The 20,444-nt window shown below is 49.9% G+C and overlaps 1 protein-coding gene and 2 long non-coding RNA genes across 4 annotated transcripts; 2 read left to right on the forward strand and 1 right to left on the reverse strand.

The window, feature by feature from the left end:
• Positions 1-1,834: 1,834 nt before the first annotated feature.
• On the forward strand, positions 1,835-4,013 carry DDIT4 (DNA damage inducible transcript 4). 2 transcript variants are annotated; one of them, XM_029931883.1, is made up of 3 exons: positions 1,835-1,987; positions 2,136-2,373; positions 2,642-4,013. In XM_029931883.1, the coding sequence occupies exons 2-3, from the start codon at positions 2,172-2,174 to the stop codon at positions 3,133-3,135; spliced, it is 696 nt and encodes a 231-aa protein (XP_029787743.1). In that variant the 5' UTR covers positions 1,835-1,987; positions 2,136-2,171; the 3' UTR covers positions 3,136-4,013. The 2 variants fall into 2 exon arrangements, with proteins under 2 accessions (XP_029787743.1, XP_029787742.1); XM_029931882.1 differs by having other exon boundaries at positions 1,836-1,987; positions 2,112-2,373.
• A 1,724-nt stretch (positions 4,014-5,737) lies between these two features.
• Positions 5,738-19,158, reverse strand: LOC115285522. The gene is made up of 3 exons (XR_003905561.1): positions 18,830-19,158; positions 7,956-8,091; positions 5,738-5,973 (listed from the first exon to the last, which is right to left on the reverse strand). It is a non-coding gene; the product is annotated as an uncharacterized LOC115285522 (long non-coding RNA).
• Positions 12,612-19,673, forward strand: LOC115285521. Its single transcript, XR_003905560.1, has 3 exons — positions 12,612-12,892; positions 19,090-19,189; positions 19,289-19,673. It is a non-coding gene; the product is annotated as an uncharacterized LOC115285521 (long non-coding RNA).
• The last annotated feature ends 771 nt before the right edge of the window (positions 19,674-20,444 follow it).

Genomic DNA, 20,444 nt, shown 5'->3' on the forward strand with positions numbered 1-20,444 from the left:
AAAAACATCCAAAAACTATCTCCTTCTGCCTCAGGTATCCCCAGGCCAGTCTGCCTGGTGGGAAGAGGGAATAGTACTCTGACGGATTCATTCCCTAACCTTCTTTCCTGGCGACAAAAAGGAAACATCCATACGGGTTACCCCACCTCAGTAAACGGTGATTTCAAGAGAATGTCATCCATCACCACCAGCACTCCAAGCACTTCCCCTAACCACCCTAACCCTGGTGTTTTTAAAGGCTCCCAGTAAGTGACAGGAGCTTGGTGGACAGGAAGAAAGGGCCAGTATTCAGGCCTTAATCGCCCCAGTGGCTAAGAGACTATTCTATTGTGCGGCATCTTTAACGCTATCTCCTAATCTGACTCCCCTAATTAATTTTTTTCCATACATTTGTCTCCAGAAACGGTTCCTCCCTCTGGAAAATGGGGGTTGTGGGGGGGGGAGAGGTGCAGGGCTTCAATTCTGGTCCTTTCTGGTTCGAGTCTCGAAAGGCCCATGGGTCAGCTTTTTTTTTTTTTTTTTAATTAGGTGGGGGTGGGGATTGCAGGGACCCGACCTCGCCAAGTGTCATCGGTCACGCGCAAGCCCGCCCCCGAGGTGAGGCCTGCCAGTCGGATCTGGTTAGGCTCCCGGAGTGGGAGCGTCGGCTGTAAATTTCGTTCCCTCTTCTATCGGGATCTCGGTGTCCCAGATTGATAAGCCTTTAAAGACATAAAGGTCGAGTCCGCCTGAACCTCCTCCCACCCTCGGCAATCATTATTCGTCCCCGAGCACCGCCGTCGGGCCAGATTTCCTGTGGCCCCGCCTGAATGACGAAACAGGGGATAGCCATTGCACTCCCGGACTTTTCCGGAGATCTAGTCCTCGGTCCTGATGCAACTCTCCGATTCTTTTACACAAAGCGCTTGGAGAGAGTGGGCGCTAGGACCCGGCAGACGCCCCGGGACTATAGAGTACAGCAGGCGAGGGAGACCGCACCGAACCCGGGTATATTTGTAGGGCCCGCGGAGGGTCCTTGTGTTCCTCGGCTATGAGTCCTCGTTCTCAGCCCCAAGACCAAGTGCTAGGTACACGATCCCAACAAAACTCTTCTAACCAGTCTCCCCAAATTCTCTCCAGGAAAGCAATTAGGGGTGGGAGCGGACACGATGTAGGGACGAGGATCATATTGGGGGGGGCACGGACCTCCCCCATTAACCCATCCCAGGGGGCTGTAGAGTTAACAGGCGGGTGGGGCTGCAAGGAAGGTAGAGCTCAGGGCCGGGACCAACTCTGTCTGGACCCCACCTCCATATTCCGACCCTATGCAAGGCCGGGTTAGCGTGGGGTAGACGCGCGAGGGCCGGCCAGGTTAACGTCTGCTCGCCGCGCCGCCGTCCCACAGGCATCCACCCGGGCGCTTACTTGTGCCTGTAGTCTCAGGCTCCCAGACGCTGGGGGCTACCGTTTTCCCGGCCCACCGCCCCCTCAAGTTCCCCTGCGTTTCCCTCACCCCGTGCGGTCACGGCTACCCCCTCCCCCAGCAAGAGGACCCTATAATAAACAAGTCGTTCCTTGATCCTCCCCTGCCGCGAGCGCCCTCGGGGACCTTGGCAGCTGCGGCCGCCGCGGATCCCTTCCAGAAAGGGGGCGTGGCCGAGGCCCGGGGTTCTGCTGGGAGCGTTCTGGGGCTCAACGGGGGCGGGGCCAGACCGCTGTCACCGGGCAGGAGAGAACGTTGCGAACGTGCGCCCAGAGCCCATTGGCCGAGGGGAGCCACACTCCCGGATCTGGATTGGGCTGCGGCGTCGAGGAGGCGTGGCCTCTCCGCTCTAGTCCTTATAGGCCTCTCGGTGCTGGTGCTAGGGACCGCGGCAGGCCAAGGGGGAGGTGCGGGTGGGTAGGAGGGACAGGTCTGGGCAGCGCTCGGGGGTTGGTACCTATTCGCGCACCCATTCAAGCGGCAGCACGCACTGGTCCTAGCAGTTCTCTCCGACCAAGCTAGCTGGTAAGTGTCCTTTCAGTATGTGCTGATCCCGGCGTGGGGAGGCCTCAATCCTGCGGGTTCTGGCGCGTTCAGTCTGGTCCAGCCCCTAGACTGACGCCGGGTCCATGCTCCTCCTGTCTTACAGCATTTTCTGCGTTCCCGCATCCAGAGCTCATCTGCAAACGTCCTGGCGTCGGTCCTCATCATGCCTAGCCTTTGGGATCGCTTCTCATCGTCCTCCTCCTCTTCCTCATCGTCCTTGTCCCGAACTCCCACCCCAGATCAGCCGCCGCGCTCAGCCTGGGGGTCGGCGGCCCGAGAAGAGGGTCTTGGCCGTTGCGCGAGCCTGGAGAGCTCGGACTGCGAATCTCTGGACAGCAGCAACAGTGGCTTTGGGCCGGAGGAAGGTAAGCCGTGGGCGGAGACTGGACGCGACTCACGGGGCCCGGGAGGTGAAAAAGCGCCGCTCTGGAAGGAGTCAACGCCGCCTTGGCTTCCTATCCCATTAGTACGGAGGGTGGCGGGATGGAGGACGGAGATTGGAGTATAGGGTACGAGTGTGGGGCAGAAAGTGAGGCACAGATTGGGAAGGAGTGTTGGTTTCTTAATGAAACAGCCCCCACCACCCGCCTTTGGAGCCGCTCTTATACCTCTCTCTTGTGTGCTCTCTACCAGACTCGGCATACCTGGATGGGGTATCCTTGCCCGACTTCGAGCTGCTCAGCGACCCTGAGGATGAGCATTTGTGTGCCAACCTGATGCAGCTGCTGCAGGAGAGTCTGTCCCAGGCGCGGCTGGGCTCGCGGCGCCCAGCGCGCCTGCTGATGCCCAGCCAGCTGGTGAGCCAGGTGGGCAAGGAACTACTGCGCCTGGCCTACAGCGAGCCGTGCGGCCTGCGGGGGGCGCTGCTGGACGTCTGCGTAGAGCAAGGCAAAAGCTGCCACAGCGTCGGCCAGCTGGCCCTCGACCCCAGCCTGGTGCCCACCTTCCAGCTGACCCTCGTGCTGCGCCTGGACTCCCGCCTCTGGCCTAAGATCCAGGGGCTGTTCAGCTCTGCCAACTCTCCCTTCGTCCCCGGTTTCAGCCAGTCCCTGACGCTGAGCACCGGCTTCCGAGTCATCAAGAAAAAGCTGTACAGCTCCGAGCAGCTGCTCATTGAGGAGTGTTGAACTTGAGCCTGGGGGGCCGACGCTGCCTCCACGCCAGAGACCACTGAACTTTTGATTTTGAGGTTGACGTTGGCAGGCAGGAGCTGAGGGACTGACGCCTGTCCGTAGAAAACTGACTACAGCCACCTGAGGGGAGGAAGGTGGAGGTGGGGGGAACATTGTGTTTCCTAGGAAGCTCACTGAGGTGTGCAGGTGCCTCCCAGTTGGGGGCATAGGCCCCTCAGTACTGTAGCATGAAACAAAGGCTTAGGGGCCAACCAGGCTTCTGGCTGGATGTGTATGTAGCATGTACCTTATTATTTTTATTGTTACTGACAGTTAAGACAACAGTGGTGTGACAGCCAGGTGAGCAGCTGGGCTGCACTGGCCTTTGCAAGGGGTGTGTGCTCCTGGTAGCGGCCCTGGTGGGAGGGGGGAGGTCAAGGCGGTTTGTGTATCTCATGGTCTGAAGGGGCCAAATGTGTTCTTTGTTTTTGTATCTTTTGGGGGGTTTTTGGGGTTGTTTTTTTTTTTTTTTTTTGATCAGAGCTTCACTACTGACCTGTTCTAGGCAGCTATCTTACAGACGCATGAATGTAAGAGTAGGAAGGGGTGGGTGTTGGGATCACTTGGGGATCTTTGACACTTGAAGAAAAAATACACCTGGGAGCTGCGTTTGCCCATCCCCCCCAATGTGTACTGAGGAGTTGAGCTGTGAGGGGATGGGGCTGATTGGGGTGGGGGGCTGGAACCCCTCCCCCAGAGGAGTGCCATCTGGGTCTTCCATCTAGAACTGTTTACATGAAGATACTCGCTGTTCATGAATACACTTGATGTTCAAGTATTAAGACCTATGCAATATTTTTTACTTTTCTAATAAAAAAATGTTTATTAAAATGGTTGAGTCTCATCAGTGCTGTGAGATAAAAGAAGGGGGGTGGTTGTTGGTAAAAGGCAAGTTTCATCAGACCTGGGTCCACCCGTGTGTTTCTCTGTCCTTTTCCGGGGCTGCCTGCCAGCCTGGTAATAGAGGTATGTGGACTGTGTGCTGTCCGTGCCAAGAACCTAGCTCCCTTGGCTTCGTGCTGGCTGATGCTACCAGGGAAAGCACTGGAAAGCCCTGGAAGGTAAGGCGTGAGTCAGACCTCCCACTGAGCCAGTCTCAGTAGGGAGAGCTCACCTGGTCGCCCTGGGTTAAAGGCCCAGGTACAGGGTATAGAAGCCCAAAGCACTTCTAGAAACCAGAAGGACTACAAGATACTTTTTGTTTTCCTATGAAAAGGTCACAGTTCCATTTGCTATGCAGTCATAAAAATCACAAAGTTGATCTCTGAATGTAAAAGGCTAGGGAGCAGGAGAACCAAGAAAGAGTTGGTTCCAGCCTCTTCCTAGACCAAGAACCTAGGGCTCTGAAGACTAGCCTGCTACTGGGAGGAGGTGTGGCCCTGGCAGGTGCAGAATGGCCAGCACACACGGACACATATGCACGTGGAGGAGAGGCAGAAAAGGGGGAGGGGTGAGGGCTTCAGAGCAAGGGGACTAAGGGGACTGCAGGCCTGTCTATGGAATTCCTTGGGTGACTCGGACTCCTTGCCCTCTCTGGGCCCCAATTTCCTTATCAGTGAAATAGGGGTTGGGCCAGATGAAGGCCAAGGCCCTTCCCACTTCTCCCTTCCCTTAGACGGTGGGGGGCGGGGGTGGGCAGACCTCCCACACTGGCCTTTGGAGAGCTGTTATCTCCCTTGTTTCTCTTCCTGGTCCCAGGCAGGCCCTGTTTGCCCGATGTTAGAACAGTAGTTTTCCCACTTGAGTGTGTGGGGCCCAGGTTAAAACCCAGATCCTGGGCTCTAGTGGAGGCTCTGGCTGACTGCACCCGGGGCAGGGCCCCAGGAACCTGTATTTTCATCAGTGATTCTGACAAAGGGTGCTAAATTCACCTCTTTGGTAGAACTGAGTGACCTATTCCCCAAAATGAATGAACTTGGGTTAGAACTGGATCTGAAAATGCTGATAACAAATAAGAAGTTGCCCAGAGCAGTTTTAGGAGAGCGCTCACCCTCATTTTCTTAGCACATCCTCCTAATAGCCACCCTGTGAGAGCTGGGTGGGACGGGGGTTAGTGATGTTTCACGGACTAGTAAACAGCCCTTGAATGACCATCTTCTGACTGTGGCTGACCTCGTTCACTCTCAGCCTCTCAGAGTGGGAGCTGGGAGTGTAGGGTGCTCAGCTTTTGCATGATGTCTGGACTCACTTTCCTGGGAATTCAGACCAGCGCCAATGCTCACAGCCGTGTAGCCCTTGTCCCAAAGGAGGAACAAAGAAAACAACCATGTCCAGCTCCAGACACAGTCTTGTTGGTATTTCGAGACAAGAACTGAATAGCACAGTAAACATTAACCCCTCTCCAAGACCAGGAGGCAGCAAGCACACTTTTCTTTTCTTGTTTTTTTAAAAAATTTTTTACTGTTTACTTATTTTTTGAGAAAGAGAAAGACACAGAATGCACGCGGCGGAGGGGCAGAGAGAGAGGGAGACACAGAATGTGAAGCAGACTGCAGGCTCTGAGCTGTTAGCACAGAGCCCGGCACGGGGCACGAACCTTGACATCGTGACCTGAGCCAAAGTCTGATGCTTAACGGACTGAGCCACCAAGGCACCCCTCTTTTCTTCTCTTCTTAGATGGTCAGACAGGCCTGGACTCCCAAGAAAGTACAGCTGAGTCGCCGTCTCCTTGACGCGTCTTCCTCATCGCAGGGCTTGAAAATGCCCTCCAGCAGGACAGAAGGGCCCCCAGACGGGAGCTGGCAGGCTTTCTAAGATGCAGCAGAAAGCTTTGTCCCAGGTATTGGGGGGGCTCTTGAAGAGAAGATGGGAGAGACTCCTTTGTTGCTAAGACCCAAAGCTAATAAAGCTTATAGACTTACACATAAAATCCAACTTTGTAAAATGCTTCCGGAAATTGTTCTGTTTGGCTTATAAAATTTGTACTGATTGCTTTTCTTATTTCTATTTCCCAGTTCATCAGGGTATTATTACTTTAGAACATACAATAGCTCCCTATTGTCAGATTCCACTTTCAAGACCTTTGATATTGGGCCCTACTTGCCCTGTACTGGCTGATGGCCTGCCACACTCCCTACCACTCCCTGTTATTAGGTACAGGTCAGTATGGCCTGCTCCCTTCTCTGGTCCCAGAGTTTGCTCATTCCTGTGCCCTTCACCAAGGATGTCATCCCTCTGTCCTGCCTACAAAGCCTTCCTCTTCTTTTAAGACCCAGAGCAATTTCAGCCATTTTACGACCCCCTCTGCCTCCTCCTGCCTCCTCCTTCACAATCAGTGTTGAAAACTTAGCAGTTTCCTGACCTCATTTCACACACTTGCTTCATATCCCCCCTGTCGTGTGGGGGAACCCCTGGGTTCCCCTCAGGTCCTGGCTGGCTGACTGCTTGCTCATGCCCCTCTCCCTTGGCTCAAACAACACAAGATTCTCCCACCAGCCCAGACTCTCAGGCCAAGAAGAGAGGAGGGCTGGATAGAAACACTTCATTGTTTTATTATGCCTGCCACCCAGTTGAGAGGAATATTAAAGGCTAAGGTCCTGGGAGGGAAATAGTGTCCTTAGTGGTTAGGGCCACCATGCTGTAGTTAGTGAAACCTGGGTTCAAATCCTGACTCAGATATTTTTCTTCCTTTTTTTTTAGCCAATGACCCTGAGCGAGTTACTTTGAGTTACCTCATCTATAAAGTGGGAATACTAGTGAAGAAATGTGTATATAAAGTCATAACTGAGGTCCACCATTGGCAGAAGAAGCTGGTAGTCAGGCCAGAGATGGGGGGCTGAGCTGTGGCAGAGCTGGTCAGAGTAGGCAATACCTTTGACCTCCTTCCCCTCTGGTCCTGCTTTCTTCTAACATCTTTTCAAGTCAAGTCACCATCTTTTTTTTTTTTAATGTTTATTTATTTTTGAGACAGAGATGGCGGGGGGGGGGGGGCGGGAGAAAGAGAGGGATCATGAGTGGGGGAGGGGAAGAGAGAGAGGGAGACACAGCATCTGAAGCAAGTTCCAGGCTCTGAGCTGTCAGCACAGATCCCAGCGTGGGGCTCCAACCCAGGAGCTGGGAGACTATGACCTGAGCTGAAGTTGCACCGTCAACCTACTGAGCCCCCTAGGCGTCCCTCATGTCACCATCTTAAGAAGAATTGTGTCAACATGTAACCTTAATACAGTCTTCTAAAAGACATCATTTGGGGGGCGCCTGGCTGGCTCAGTCAGTGAGCATGTGAGTGAGTTTGAGCCCCACATTGGGTGTAGAGATTACTTAAAAATAAAATCTTAAAAAAACAAACAAAAAACCCCTCCATCATTTGGGGGTAATGTGCTTAGACAGCCTCACTTCTAAGCTATATTCTTCTAAGCCTGGCACATACTAAGCACCCTATATTAGGTTCCTTTACTTCCATCTCATGATTCAGAAGGAAATGCAAAGGCCCAGAGTGGCTCAGTGAGCATGGCTGCAGGGCTCAGAAGGGAAGTGGGCCCTCCTTCCTCCCAGGCCTTCCACTCATTCCTCTGAGCCTGCCTGGCTCCCAGCTTAGGGTGTGTGGGTCAGCCATGTCTGCTTTTCCTGGTGGTGGGGGGCAAGTACCACTGGGGCAGCCCCGGCAGAGGCTGAGGAAACATGAGGCAGAGAAACCAGGTCCAATTAATAAATTATTACGTAACTCTGTGATTATCCTGAAAGGGGGCTCTTTATGAAGGAATCACAAATTAGATAACAGTCTATTAAAACTCAGACACATCCATACAGGGGCCAAGCGGACGAATGTCCATCTCTACCTCAACCACGGGCAGCTGCATGGAAACGTCTGTGGCCATGTGGTGCCGATGGCTCTGAAGGCAGACACTGACGGACTGTCATTTGATTGCTGCATTCATTCATTCAATCTGCATATAATTAAGTGGCTCTGTGGGGCTGCAAGAGAAAGCTACAATAAGTGGGAACCCTAAGATGCAGACATCAAAATGCCCCCTCCCACACACGCACACACACACTCCAACATAACCACACACACATCTACAAGAAAACTGTGGGGCATAAGGAAAAGAGAAAATGGGCACACCCTAAATTTTTCCTATCCCTAACATCCCAAGAAAAAATATCCACCAATACAGAATGATTAAAAGTGATTAAAGAAATGAATTAAACTATATACTTAAAATTGGTGAATTTTATTGAATGTAAATTATACCTTAATACCTGAATTTAATATATGTGTGTATGCGCACAAAAATTAACTCAAAGTAGACCATGGACCTAAATGGAAGAGCTAAACTATGAGAATTTTAGAAGAAAATATAGGTATAGGTCTTCATGATCTTGAAGTAGGCAATGAATTCTTAGATATGACACCAAAGCACAAGTGATAGAAAAGGAAGTCAGCAAGTTGGGCTTTATTCACATTACAAATATTTGTGCTTTAGGGATGCTTGGGGGGCTCAGTCGTTTGGACATCCAACTCTTGAGTTCAGCTCAGGTCATGATCCCATGATCGTGGGATCGAGCCCTATGTGGAGCCCCGTGTGGAGCCCCGCGCCCAGCGCTGCACCAGGCACCACGCGGATCATGGAACCTGCTTAAGATTCTCTCCCTCTACCCTGCCTGCGTGCTCTCTCTCTAAAATAAAAAACAATTAAAATTAAAAAACGTTTTTTCAATTAATAGAAAAATTTCAAAAACCTCTATGCTTCAAAGGACAAAAGCAACAAAGGAAAAGACAACATTGGAAGAAAATATTTTGCAAATCATACACATGATAAGTGATTTGCATCACAATGGATGCACCCCTGGTCCAAATTTTGTCTGTCTCTGCCAGTAGAATGTTAACCCACATTTTTTGTGTGCCTACAACACCGTCTGGCTCACAGAAAGTGCTCCATGAACATGTGTGGAAGAGAGGACAGATGGACGGGACTATGACAATCTCAAGTCTGCCATGTCCTGAGAGGCCCACTAGGGCCTGTTCTGTGCATTTGTATTTTATTCGCCAAAAATTGCATCTCTGTACATTTAAAAACACTTCTTTCTTTAATTGTGGCAAGATACACATAACATAAAATTTCCCATTTGAACCACTAAAAAGAAAAATTAAGTATAATCTACACCCACCCCCCAATGTGGGACTTGAACTCATGACCCCAGATCAAGCGTTGCGTGCTCTACCAAGTAAACCAGCTGGGTACCCCCCCATTGGAACTATTAAAAAAATTTTTTTTGCTTATTTATTTTTGAGAGCGATAGATAGAGAGCAAGAGGGGGAGGGGCAGAGAGAGAGAGAGAGAGAAAGAGAGAGAGAATCCCAAGCAGGCTCTGAGCTGTCAGTGAAGAGCCCAATGTGGGGCTTAAACTCACAAATCACAAGATCATGAGCTGAGCCAAAACCAAGAGTCAGATGCTTAACCAACTGAGCCACCCAGGCACCCCTAAACCATTTTTTCTAGTTCTTTTCATTTATTTTTTTAAAATTTTAATTAATTAATTTTAAAATTTACATCCAAGTTAGTCAGCATATGTGCAACAATGATTTCAGGAGTAGATTCCTTAATGTCCCTTACCCATTTAGCCCATCCCCCCTCCCACAACCCCTCCAGCAACCCTCTGTTTGTTCTCCATATTTAAGAGTCTCTTATGCTTTGTGCTCCTCCCTGTTTTTATATTATTTTTGCTTCCCTTCCCTTATGTTCACTTGTCTTGTATCTTAAAGTCCTCATATGAGTGAAGTCATATACTTGTTTTTCTCTGAGTGACTAATATCGCTTAGCATAATAACCTCTAGTTCCATCCATGGAGTTGCAAATGGCAAGATTTCATTCTTTTTGATTGCCAAGTAATACTCCATTTTATATGTATACCACATCTTCTTTATCCATTCATCCACTGATGGACATTTGGACTATTTCCATACTTTGGCTATTGTCAATAATGCTGCTATAAACATTGGGGTGCATGTGCCCCTTTGAAACACTACACCTGCATCCCTTGGATAAATACCTAGTAAGTGAAGTCGCTGGGTCATAGGGTAGTTCTACTTTTAATTTTTTGAGGAACCTCCATACTGTTTTCCAGAGTGGCGGCACCAGTTCGCATTCCTGCCAGCAGTGCGAAAGCGATCCTCTTATCTGCATCCTCGCCAACATCTGTTGTTGCCCGAGCTGTTAATGTTTACCATTCTGACAGGTGTGAGGTGGTATCTCATTGTGGTTTTGATTTGTGTTTGCCTGATGTTGAGTGATGTTGAGCATGTTTTCATGTGTCGGTTGGCCATCTGGATGTCTTCTTTGGAGAAGTGTCTATTCATGTCTTCTGCCCATTTCATCACTGGATTATTTGTTTTTTGGATGTTGAGTTTGAAAAGTTCTTTATAGATTTTGGATACTAAACCGTTCTCTGATATGTCATTTGCAAGTATCTTCTCTCATTCCTTCGGTTGCCTTTTAGCCCCTGAGCCATTTTTAAGTGTACAGTTGGTAGTGTTAATAGATTCACATTGACATGCAAATGTTCTCCAGAACTCTTTCATCTTGGATAACTGCAGTTTTTATACCCATTAAATAACAATACCACACGCCCCCTTCCCCGTAGCCTCTGGGAATCACCATTCTACCTCGTGTCTCTATGAATTTGACTTCTCTACATAGGTCATGTAGGGGAATCATGCAGTGTTTGTCTTATTGTGCCTGGCTCACCCCACTTAACACAATGTCTTCAAGATTCATTCGTGTTGTAGCAAATGTTCTGTAGTCAGAATTTTCTTGCTTTTTAAGGCTGAATAATATTCCGCTGTATGTACCTACCACGTTTGCTGATCCGTTCACCCACTGGTGGACACTAGGACTGCTTCCAACCTTTGGCTCCTGGAATGCTGCTGCTATGACCATGGGCGCACAGATACCTCTTTGAGACCCTGCTTTCGATTCTTTTGGGTACACACCCAGCAGTGGAATTGCTAGATCATATGGTCACTCTATTTTTTTTTATGTTTTTTGCTTTTATTTTTGAGAGAGCACAAGTGGGGGAGGGGCAGAGAGAGGGGGACAGAGGATCTGAAGCGGGCTCTGCACTGACAGCAGCGAGCCCGATGGGGGGCTTGAACTCATAAACTGCAATGTCATGACCTGAGCAGAAGTTGGACACTCAACTGCCTGAGCCACCCAGGTGCCCCTGGCGACTCTACTTTTAATTTTTGAGGAATTGTCATACTGTTTTCAGCAGTGACTGCACCATTTTACATTTCCACCAACAGTGCACAGCACCTCCAAGCCCTTTTATGTCTCTCCACATTCCAGCCCAAGCCCAAACCACCCCGACAGGCAAGCTCCACTGCATCCACGCCTACAGGGTTAAGTGGCGAAGGGCTGGGGGAGGGCTATGGATCTGCAGGATTCTGTATGTTCCAGAAGGTGGGAGGAGAGCGGGACATCGGTCAGGTTCCGAGCAGGGAGGGTGAGACTTCTACCCTGAGAAGGGAGGGCAGCCTTCGCCACGGTCTCACCTGGGCTTTTCCGCCACACATTCAGATGCCTGTCAGAGCCCTGTCCAGGGGCGACCTGGGGCGCAGGGACAGAGCAGTGGAGCTGATTTGGGTCGGCACATCTCAGGGGACAGGAGAGGAACACGAGCCCTTGTCCAGCGGCTCCCAAACCATTATGAATTTTCAAAAATTTTAGTTGATTTTTGCCATCACTGATTGACTGTAAGACTAACCTGTGACTTCTCTAACATGGTTAAGTGCATTTATATTTTATTCACCAAAACTGGCACCTATTTACATTTAAAAGGCAGCAGGATGGGGCGCCTGAGTGGTTTAGTTGGTTGAGTATCTGACTTGATTTTGGCTCAGGACTTGATCCCAGGGTCATGGGATCAAGGCCTGCACTGGGCTCTGTACTGAGCATGGAGTCTGCTTAAGACTCACTCCCTTTACCCTGCTCGTGTTCTCTCTCTCTAAATTAAAAAAAAAAAAAAGCAGCAGGACAAATATGGGCAAGCCATGCTGTGGCCACAGTCTATAGACAATACAGGGCCAGGCGCCACTGAAACCAGGTGGCCCCTGGTGATAACTTCAAGGCCTCATTCAAGCCCCCGGAGGTGGGCCGCTGACAGAATGGGAATGGCACACTCCACCATCGGGGCTACAAGGAAGGACAGGCTCAGGGTCAGAGAGGAGACCTAGCACATATTCACAGCATGCTCTACTGCTTTAACTCACTTCACATATCACCAATCCCATCAAGTAAGCACTATTACTATTATGCCCATTTTACGGATGAGGAAACAGGAACATGGGAGGAACTTGGACTGGGAGTGGAGAGATCAGCAGTGTAGTGTGATTTTGCCACTGCCCCTTGTTTCTTCATCTTTGAACTAAGGGGGTGGGACCGGAGGACATCAACTGTCATTCTCTGAGGCTGAGCTCAGCTGCCCTGGCTGCTTCTCCGAGCTCCATCACTGCTCTCTGGGTTCAAGCCCAGGGTGGGGGTGGGGCGAGAGGAACAGCAGAGCTGCCTTGCAGGTCACTGGGCAAATGCTTCACTGCTTTCTGAGGCGAGTCCAAGTCTGGAAAGAGAACGTTAAGAAGAAATTTCCATAGCCCTTCCCCCTGCCGGGGATTTTCCACTGTGCCTGGGCGGACATGCCTCTCGGTTTTCCCAGTGAGGGGATCTGGCAATCCATGGGTCTTACTGAACAAACAGCTCAGCTCAGTACTAGGAGGCAGGTAAGAGCCGGTCCTGGGTCCTGCCTAAGAAAGAGGCAAGATTGTTGGAGAGGCATAGCTGCCCTGGAAAAGATGAAGAGAGGGGGTGAGAACCAGGATGGTATAGAATGAAGTAGTCTAGAAGAACCAGGGAGAGAGCTGGGAAGGTGGGGACAGGAACCATCAGGGGAAACCTCCTAGATCACGAACCGAACCGGAGCTGGAGCGAGAGGGAGGAGGTTTGCCCAGGCGGACGTGGGGAGCACAGGAGAGATGAGCAGGGGAGGATGTGGGCCTGCCATGAACACAGGGACCGTGCCGTAGCCGGGAGGGAGTTGGATGCAAGAAATGGAAAATTTGGTGAAACAGATTGTGCAATACAGAAATGTCTGCACAGCCGCCGCAGGCACTTGTGCTGTGGCCTGCGCTGAAGCTGGGGGGGGGGGAACCCTCTCCTCACTTTCACCTGATTGGCTCCTTGTCAGGGTTAGCTCAACAGTCCCATGCAGCCTTCCCCGCCTCCCCTGCAGAAGCAGCCTCTCTCTAGCACATCTCCGTGTTCCATTTTCTCCCCCGCACTTGCTCCCACCTGCCCTGACCCCCACTTCTTTTAGCAGCAGCCTCCCTCCTAGCTGGTGGGGTGCTGGGAGAGCAGAGGCCTTGCTCTCCTTGGTGTCCCCAGAGCCTGGCATGTAGCAGGCCCTCAATAAATATTGCTGAGTTTAACTGAACTGCACTTGGAGCGTTAGGATAAAAGGAAGCCCACAGTGTTCTGTTTTCTTTTCCCCAGAGCACAGTAGTGCTTACTGTGTGCCAGGCACTGGGCTAAGTGCTTTACAAACATTACAAACATTTACAAGCATTATCTCGCGTGTTCTTCTGAAGGAGGTGCTACTGTTATCCCTGTGTTTTAGGTAAGGAACCGAAGCCCAGAGAGTTTGGTTAAGTTGCTTGAGTACACAGAGCCAGGATTTGAATCCGCACATTTAACCTCTAGACTAGCACTGTCTGATAGGAATAGAATATGAATCAGACAAGTAATTGAAAAATTTTCCGGGGCGCCTGGGTGGCTCAGTCAGTTGAGCGTCCGGCTTCAGCTCAGGTCATGATCTTGCAGTTGGTGGGTTTGAGGCCCACATCAGGCTCTGTACTGACAGCTCAGAGCCTGGAGCCTGTTTTGGATTCTGTGTCTCCTTCTCTCTCTCTTCCTCCCTCATTCATGCTCTGTCTCTCTGTGTCTCTCAAAAATAAACATTAGGAAGAAAGAAAACTTTCCAGTAGCTACATTAAAAAAAGAATCCAATGAAATCAATTTTAATCATGTGTCTTATTCAATGTGGTATGCAAAAAACACATTTCAATATATAATCGATATAAAAATATTAATAAGATATTTTGACATTTATCTTACTAAGTGTTCAAAATCTGGGGCCTAGTTTACACTTACAGTACGTGCTAAATTTTCACCAGAAAATGGTCTCTATTTACATTTCATAAAATTCACAGCTGAAAAAGTAGATTCTCATTCCCCAGGTGTTCCACACAAACTTAAATGCTTTCCAATAACTACATTATCAACTTTTTAAAAGGATTTTATTTTTAAATAATCTCTGCACCCAATGTGGGGCTTGAATTTACAACTCTGAGATCAAGAGTCACATGTTCTACTGACTGAGCCAGACAGGCACCCCCAACTACATTACCAGTTTTAAAATTTAAATGTAACTTGATTAAAATTAAATAAAATTTAAAATTCAGTTCCTTGGCAGCACTAGTCATATTTCAAGTGCTCAGCAGCCACATGGGGCTAGTGGCCACTCTACGAGATAGCACAGCTCTGGGCCATGACTCCCACCAAGCAGCACAGGCTCATAAGGGGGGTGCTTCCTATGGGTGCTCTATAGGTCTGGGGTTGTCTCCATCAAAGAAGTGACGGCCCTCAGCTCCCTGGGTTGAGCAAATGGTGGCTCCTCTCAGAGTTCCCATCCCCCCAGCACAACCACAAAGGGATCCTAGGGGTACATGAGGCTGGATCTGAGCAGGTACAAGTCTGGCAGGGGGAATGACCTCCATCTTCCAGGGGAAGGGGTGGGGGTCAGGTGTGTGGCCCTGGTGAAATAACTCGGAAGTCAACTATAGCTGGGTTCCAATCCTACTTCAGCCAATTCCTTGCCATGTGACCAAGCCCCTCTCTAAGCTATGGTTTTCTCATCTGGAAAATAAAAACCAACGTTGGAGTGTTGTGAGACTCTAACGATGTCTACAGATTGCTCAGCTCATAGTAAACGATCAATTAACATGAGCTCTAGGTAATGTCCTTTTCCTGTTGAGAACAGGGAGACCATTGGTGATCACTAGAAAGATGTGGAAGTGGGCTAATCCTGGGTGGGTGAGGGCTCCCTCCTTAGGGCTCCCTCACTTCTCCGGTATGGCACCGACCAGTTTAACCATCAGGAGTGGGGAGGAGGACACTGTGCTCCCACAGGCCCCAGGTGCCCAAGCATGAGGTAAGAACAGCCAAGAGCCAGCTTCCAGAAATAGGGAGGGTGAGTCAAACTGAATCAGGAGCAGGTGAGGACACCTGGGTCTCTGGAATTACTCAGAGTGACACTAGGCACCAGGTATATGCCTGGCAGGAGTGATAGGTGAACCGGACTCCAGGAAAGCAGGTGGGGCTGGAAACCACCCCAGACAAGGAAACCGGGGGTAGAAACTCGAGGCGGGCGGAGCCTGGGTGTTTTTGGGTGGGGCAGCACCAAATCCTCCTCCCAGTTAGCACCCCACTTGAGCCAACACTGCTGATCCCAGACCCCTGCCTTTCCCACTTCAGCTCCCCAGCCCCTAAAACTATAATGTGGGAGCCGAGACAACCCCCAGGGCACCTCTGTCCCCTGCCCTGCCAGAAGTCTGTTTGCTCTTGTCACCTTGTCCTGCCAACATTTCCAATATTTCCTCTCTTGTCTGTCACCTCTTCTGAAACTGGAGCTCCTAGAAGAGGACAAGCCCACCTTGCTCCTTGCTGTATCTCTTGGACACAGCTCAGATGCCGACCTCCAGTTGAGTGCTTCCTAGATACTTGTTGGGACAACAGATTTAAAACCTGGGTGGGTTCTCATTGTGTTTCTAACACTTATTAGGTGATTGTGGGTCAGCCTCTCTGAGCTCCATTTCCATATCTCTAAAATGGGACATATAATCCCTGTGAAGAACCTGGCAGTACCAGGTCAGAAAGCAGGGAGCAGGCGCCTGGGTGGCTCAGTGGTTAAGCATCCTACTCTTGACTTCGGCTCAAGGTCTCATGGTTGGTAAGATGGAGCCCTGAGTCATGCTCTGTGCTGACAGCTCGGAGCCTGCTTAGGATTCTTTCTCCCTCTCTCTCTGCCCCTACCCTGCTCTCTCTCTTTTTGTCTCTCTCCAAATAAATAAATAGACATTAAAAAAAAAAAAAGCAGGAGGATGAAGCATCTAGCTGGTTCTAGAAGTTTCTGACAGGTAATACTTCAGACATAGCCTGCGAGCAGGTCAACATACAGGAGAGGAAACCGAGGCACGAGGAAGTCGTGCTGAAAGGGCGCCCAGGGAGAGTGAGTGAGGCCTCCTTCCAGAACCCCTGGTCAGATCACTCTTGTTCCCTTTCCTTGGGGGATTTCCACTCAGAGGTCCCGGAGTGCTAGCCTGTCCCTGCCTTGGAAGATGGCCTTTTCCTACTCAGCTCCTGTTTGGGGTGTGGCCTGGTGGAAAGGAGGTGCTGGAGACAGCAGAAGTGGCTGCCTCTGGTGCTGGCTGTTGGAGTCACAGAGCCAGGGCTGTGTGTGTGTGTGTGTGGGCGCGTGCGCGCACACACACACACACACACACACACACACACACACACACTCCTCACTCTGTGTGGAGTGACTCACTCCTCCCAAAAGGGAGGCAGTCTAGTCTACTGGTGAGATGCTTGGACTTTGGAGTCAGCCCGGAGTCATGTTACATGAAATAATGCCTTAGCTCTTCCTAAGCGCTGGTCTCCTACCAGAGAAAGCGTGCTATGGGTATGATGCATATTCAGCTCCTAGCACAGGGCCCAGCTCACTATAAACACTCAAGAAATAGCAAGAGTAGCGGCGCCTGGGTGGTTCAGTCAGTTAAGTGTCTGACTCTTGATTTTGGCTCAGGTCATGATCCCATGCCCAGTGCAGAGCCTGCTTAATATTTTCTCTCTCAGGGCATCTGGATGGTCAGTCAGGTAAGCCTCGGATTTTGATTCAGGTCATGATCTCATGGTTAGGTTCGTGGATTTGAGCCCCCAGTCGGGCTCTGTGCTGACAGCTCAGAGCCTGGAGCCTGTTTCAGATTCTGTGTCTCTGTCTCTCTCTGCCCCTCCCTCCTCACACTCTGTTGCACTCTCTCAAAAATGAATAAATATTAAAAAAAAAAGACTCTCTCTCTCTCCCTCTCCCTCTGCCCCCTCTCAATCTTCCTCCCTGCCTCCCTCTCTCTCAAACAACAACAACAAAGACAACGGGGTACTATATGGCATCTAGGGAAAAGACTTGATCTCGGATGAGAACATGGGCTCAAACCTCAGATCTGTTGCTCATCTAGTGACTGAACTTTGCCTCCTCAATATTTTCTGTTATAAAATGAGGCTGATTATACTAACAACTTTGCTGAAGTATAGGGAAATCCAAAGGATGTACTGAATATATTTGTTTTTTTTAAAAGGTTACTTATTTGATGGGGCGCCTGGGTGGCTCAGTTGGTTGAGCATCTAACTTTGGCTCAGGTCATGATCTCACAGTTCGTGGGTTCAAGCCCCGAATCGGGCTCTGTGCTGACAGCTCGGAGCCTGGAGCCTACTTCAGATTCTGTATCTCTCTCTCTTTCTCTGCTCCTTCCCTCCTCGTGCTGTCTTTCTCTGTCTCTGAAATGAATAAACATTAAAAAAATAAAATTAAAAAAAAGGTTACTTGAGAGAGGGAGAGAGAGAGAGAGAGAACATGTGAGAGAAGAAAGCACGGGAGAAACAGGGAGAGAGGGAGAGAGAATCCCAAGCAGGCTCCTTGCTGTAAGCCAGAGCCCAATGCAGGGCTTGAACTCACAAACTGTGAGATCATATCCTCTGCCCAAAACAAGAGTTGAATGCTTAACTGAGTCACCCAGGCACCCTTGGTATTGAATATATTTGTAAACGAAAAAGTATTAGGGATTATCTCAGTGGAGTGATGGGGAGTGTAGGTTTTGGAACCAGACTTCATGTATTCAAATCCCTGTTGCACTACTTGCAGACGTTGGGCAAGATCCTCTCTGGGCCTCAGTTTCCTCATTTGTAAAACAGGGTCAGTAAAACTACCCACCTCACAGGGTTGTGAGGAGTAAAGGAGAGAATGCTACGAAGCTCTTGAATCAGTGGAGAGCACATCAGAGGCACTCAGTCAGCAGCAGCCTTGATAACGGACTGCCCTCAGGAAAGAGTCCGTGAACTTCTCACTAACGTGTGAATGAGTGGTAAGACCTATTAGACTCCCTCTCTCAGGGGAATGTGAATCTTAAGGAGAATTAAAGGGATAAAATCCCATCTAATGTTGGCATTTTTTTTTACAGTAAAGGAGGTCCCCACGGGGTAGAGAAGGGCCTTCTTAGGGCCCCTCAAAGTCAACATCACTGCCTACTGCACAAATTCTGCCTGGTCCCAGAGAGGGACCACATACAGGGGAAGGGAGAACATAGTCCTAGTCCCCAAAGGATCCCCCTTCTGCTTGGAGAACCAGGAAGCAACTAGACCCCAGGACAAGGCATCACTCCAGCTCACATGGAAGGCCTCCCATACGTGGCAGGCAATAGCCCAGGACCAGCGACCAGAAAGGCTCCTAGGACCCTCCAGGAACAGCCGCAGCCAGGGTGGGAGGTGGGGATGGGCACTCGATGTGATAAGGACTGACCTGAGACCAAAGAAGCCGGGCTGGGCCTTACCTTCCGTGTCTGTTTTCTCTACAAGGTGCTTAGCATGAGGCTGGCACCTGTAGTGGAGGGTGTGCAGGACTTAGGATCGTGGGTTGTGGAGTCAGACTGCCAGGGCTCGATCCCTGTCCCAACTCTTCTCAGCTGTGTCACCTTCAGACCTCAGTGTGCAAGACACAGGTTGAGTTAGCTGTTAGCACCCATTCCCCACCTTTTCTGTTCCTCTTTGGGAGAAAATTCCTCCCACCTTTCCTTTCCGCCCCTTGGTACAGACGAGGCTGCATGTGACCAGACCATCTTTCAGCGCTGAATCTTCCTGAATCTTGCTGAATCTTGCTGAGTCTTGCTGAATCTTCCTGAGTCATGCCTTTTGTAAGTGTTGTCACATGACCCCTAAAGAGCGTCTGCATGTGTGATTAAGGGTAAATCCTGGGACTCATGTTGCAATTTCCAAGACCCTCTTTTCTACAGAACTGGGACTCAGGATGCTGGGAACCCTGGAGCTGCAGAAGACTGCACAGGGAGCCCACACGCAGCCCCACGATGGCCACGGCAAAGTGGAGAGGTTCCGTCTGTACCACAATTTGGCGTCTCCAGATCAAGTCATGCCTGGAGTTTTCAGTTTCCTAAGCCAGCACTTCCCTTCTTAGCATAAACCAGTTTGAGTCAGGTTTTCTGTTATCTGCATCAGAAAAAGTCTGAAATTCACATGGTAAACTTTCTTTTCTATAAACTTGAGTTTGCTCATCTGCAACATGGAGATAACTGTTAATAGTGTCTTTCAGGAGCAAAGGACTGTTCTGGAATGATGAAAAGGGCTGTTCAGGGTTCAATACAATATAAATATAAAACCTGACACATGTTAGGCGCTCGAAAACATCAAATTTGGGGCGCCTGGGTGGTTCAGTCAGTTAAGCATCCAACTCTTGATTTCGGCTCAGGTCATGATCTCTCTATGCTGACAGCGGGAAGGCTGCTTGGGACTCTCTCCTCCCTCTCTCTCTGGCCCTCCCCTGCTCTCTCTCTCAAAGATAAATAAATGAACTTAAAATATTATTTTTTAAAAATCCATCAATTTTCAGGTGTTCCATAAGTGTTTGTGACTGATTCTGACTCTGGTGCCTGGGACTGAGCTGCAAGGGTATCTAAGCAAAAGCCTCTCCCTGACTGTGGGGTCCTTGGAAATTCTGGTGTTTTGTGTTCTGGTGTGTGTGTGTGTGTGTGTGTGTGTGTGTGTGTGTGTGTGTGTGTGTAGGAAGGACTACCTGGCCCATCCAGAGCACACGTGGCACACCAAGAAAGGTTCTAGTGGGTGTCATGATTATTTTTCTTAATTCTCACTCCAACGAAGCCCATTTCACAGATGAGGACCATCTGGCTCAGAGATGCCGTCCAGTCTAACGCTACATCCAAGGCCCACTGGGCCGCTCAGCCCCTCCCTTGGAGTGCATCTGATGGAGTCGCTCTTTGCAGAGTCTCAACCTCAACCAGGCCTAGTTAAATGAGTCTGTTATTGTTAAATGGAGACTTCCAGAGGTAATCTTAGGCGGTTTTGATAGGACACAAGTAGTTACAAACACTCTCCCCCGCCCCCCCCCCTGTCGAAGGCGGGCTTTATCTTCTTGAA

This window comes from Suricata suricatta, chromosome 2 (genome assembly GCF_006229205.1).
Source record: "Suricata suricatta isolate VVHF042 chromosome 2, meerkat_22Aug2017_6uvM2_HiC, whole genome shotgun sequence".
Lineage (NCBI taxonomy): Eukaryota > Metazoa > Chordata > Mammalia > Carnivora > Herpestidae > Suricata > Suricata suricatta.

Bases quoted from the DNA above. Each gene is read 5' to 3' on its own strand.
- DDIT4 (XM_029931883.1), top strand. From the start codon at position 2,172: ATGCCTAGCCTTTGGGATCGCTTCTCATCGTCCTCCTCCTCTTCCTCA. The intron at 2,374-2,641 runs GTAAGCCGTGGG...GCTCTCTACCAG, and splicing joins TGGCTTTGGGCCGGAGGAAG to ACTCGGCATACCTGGATGGG.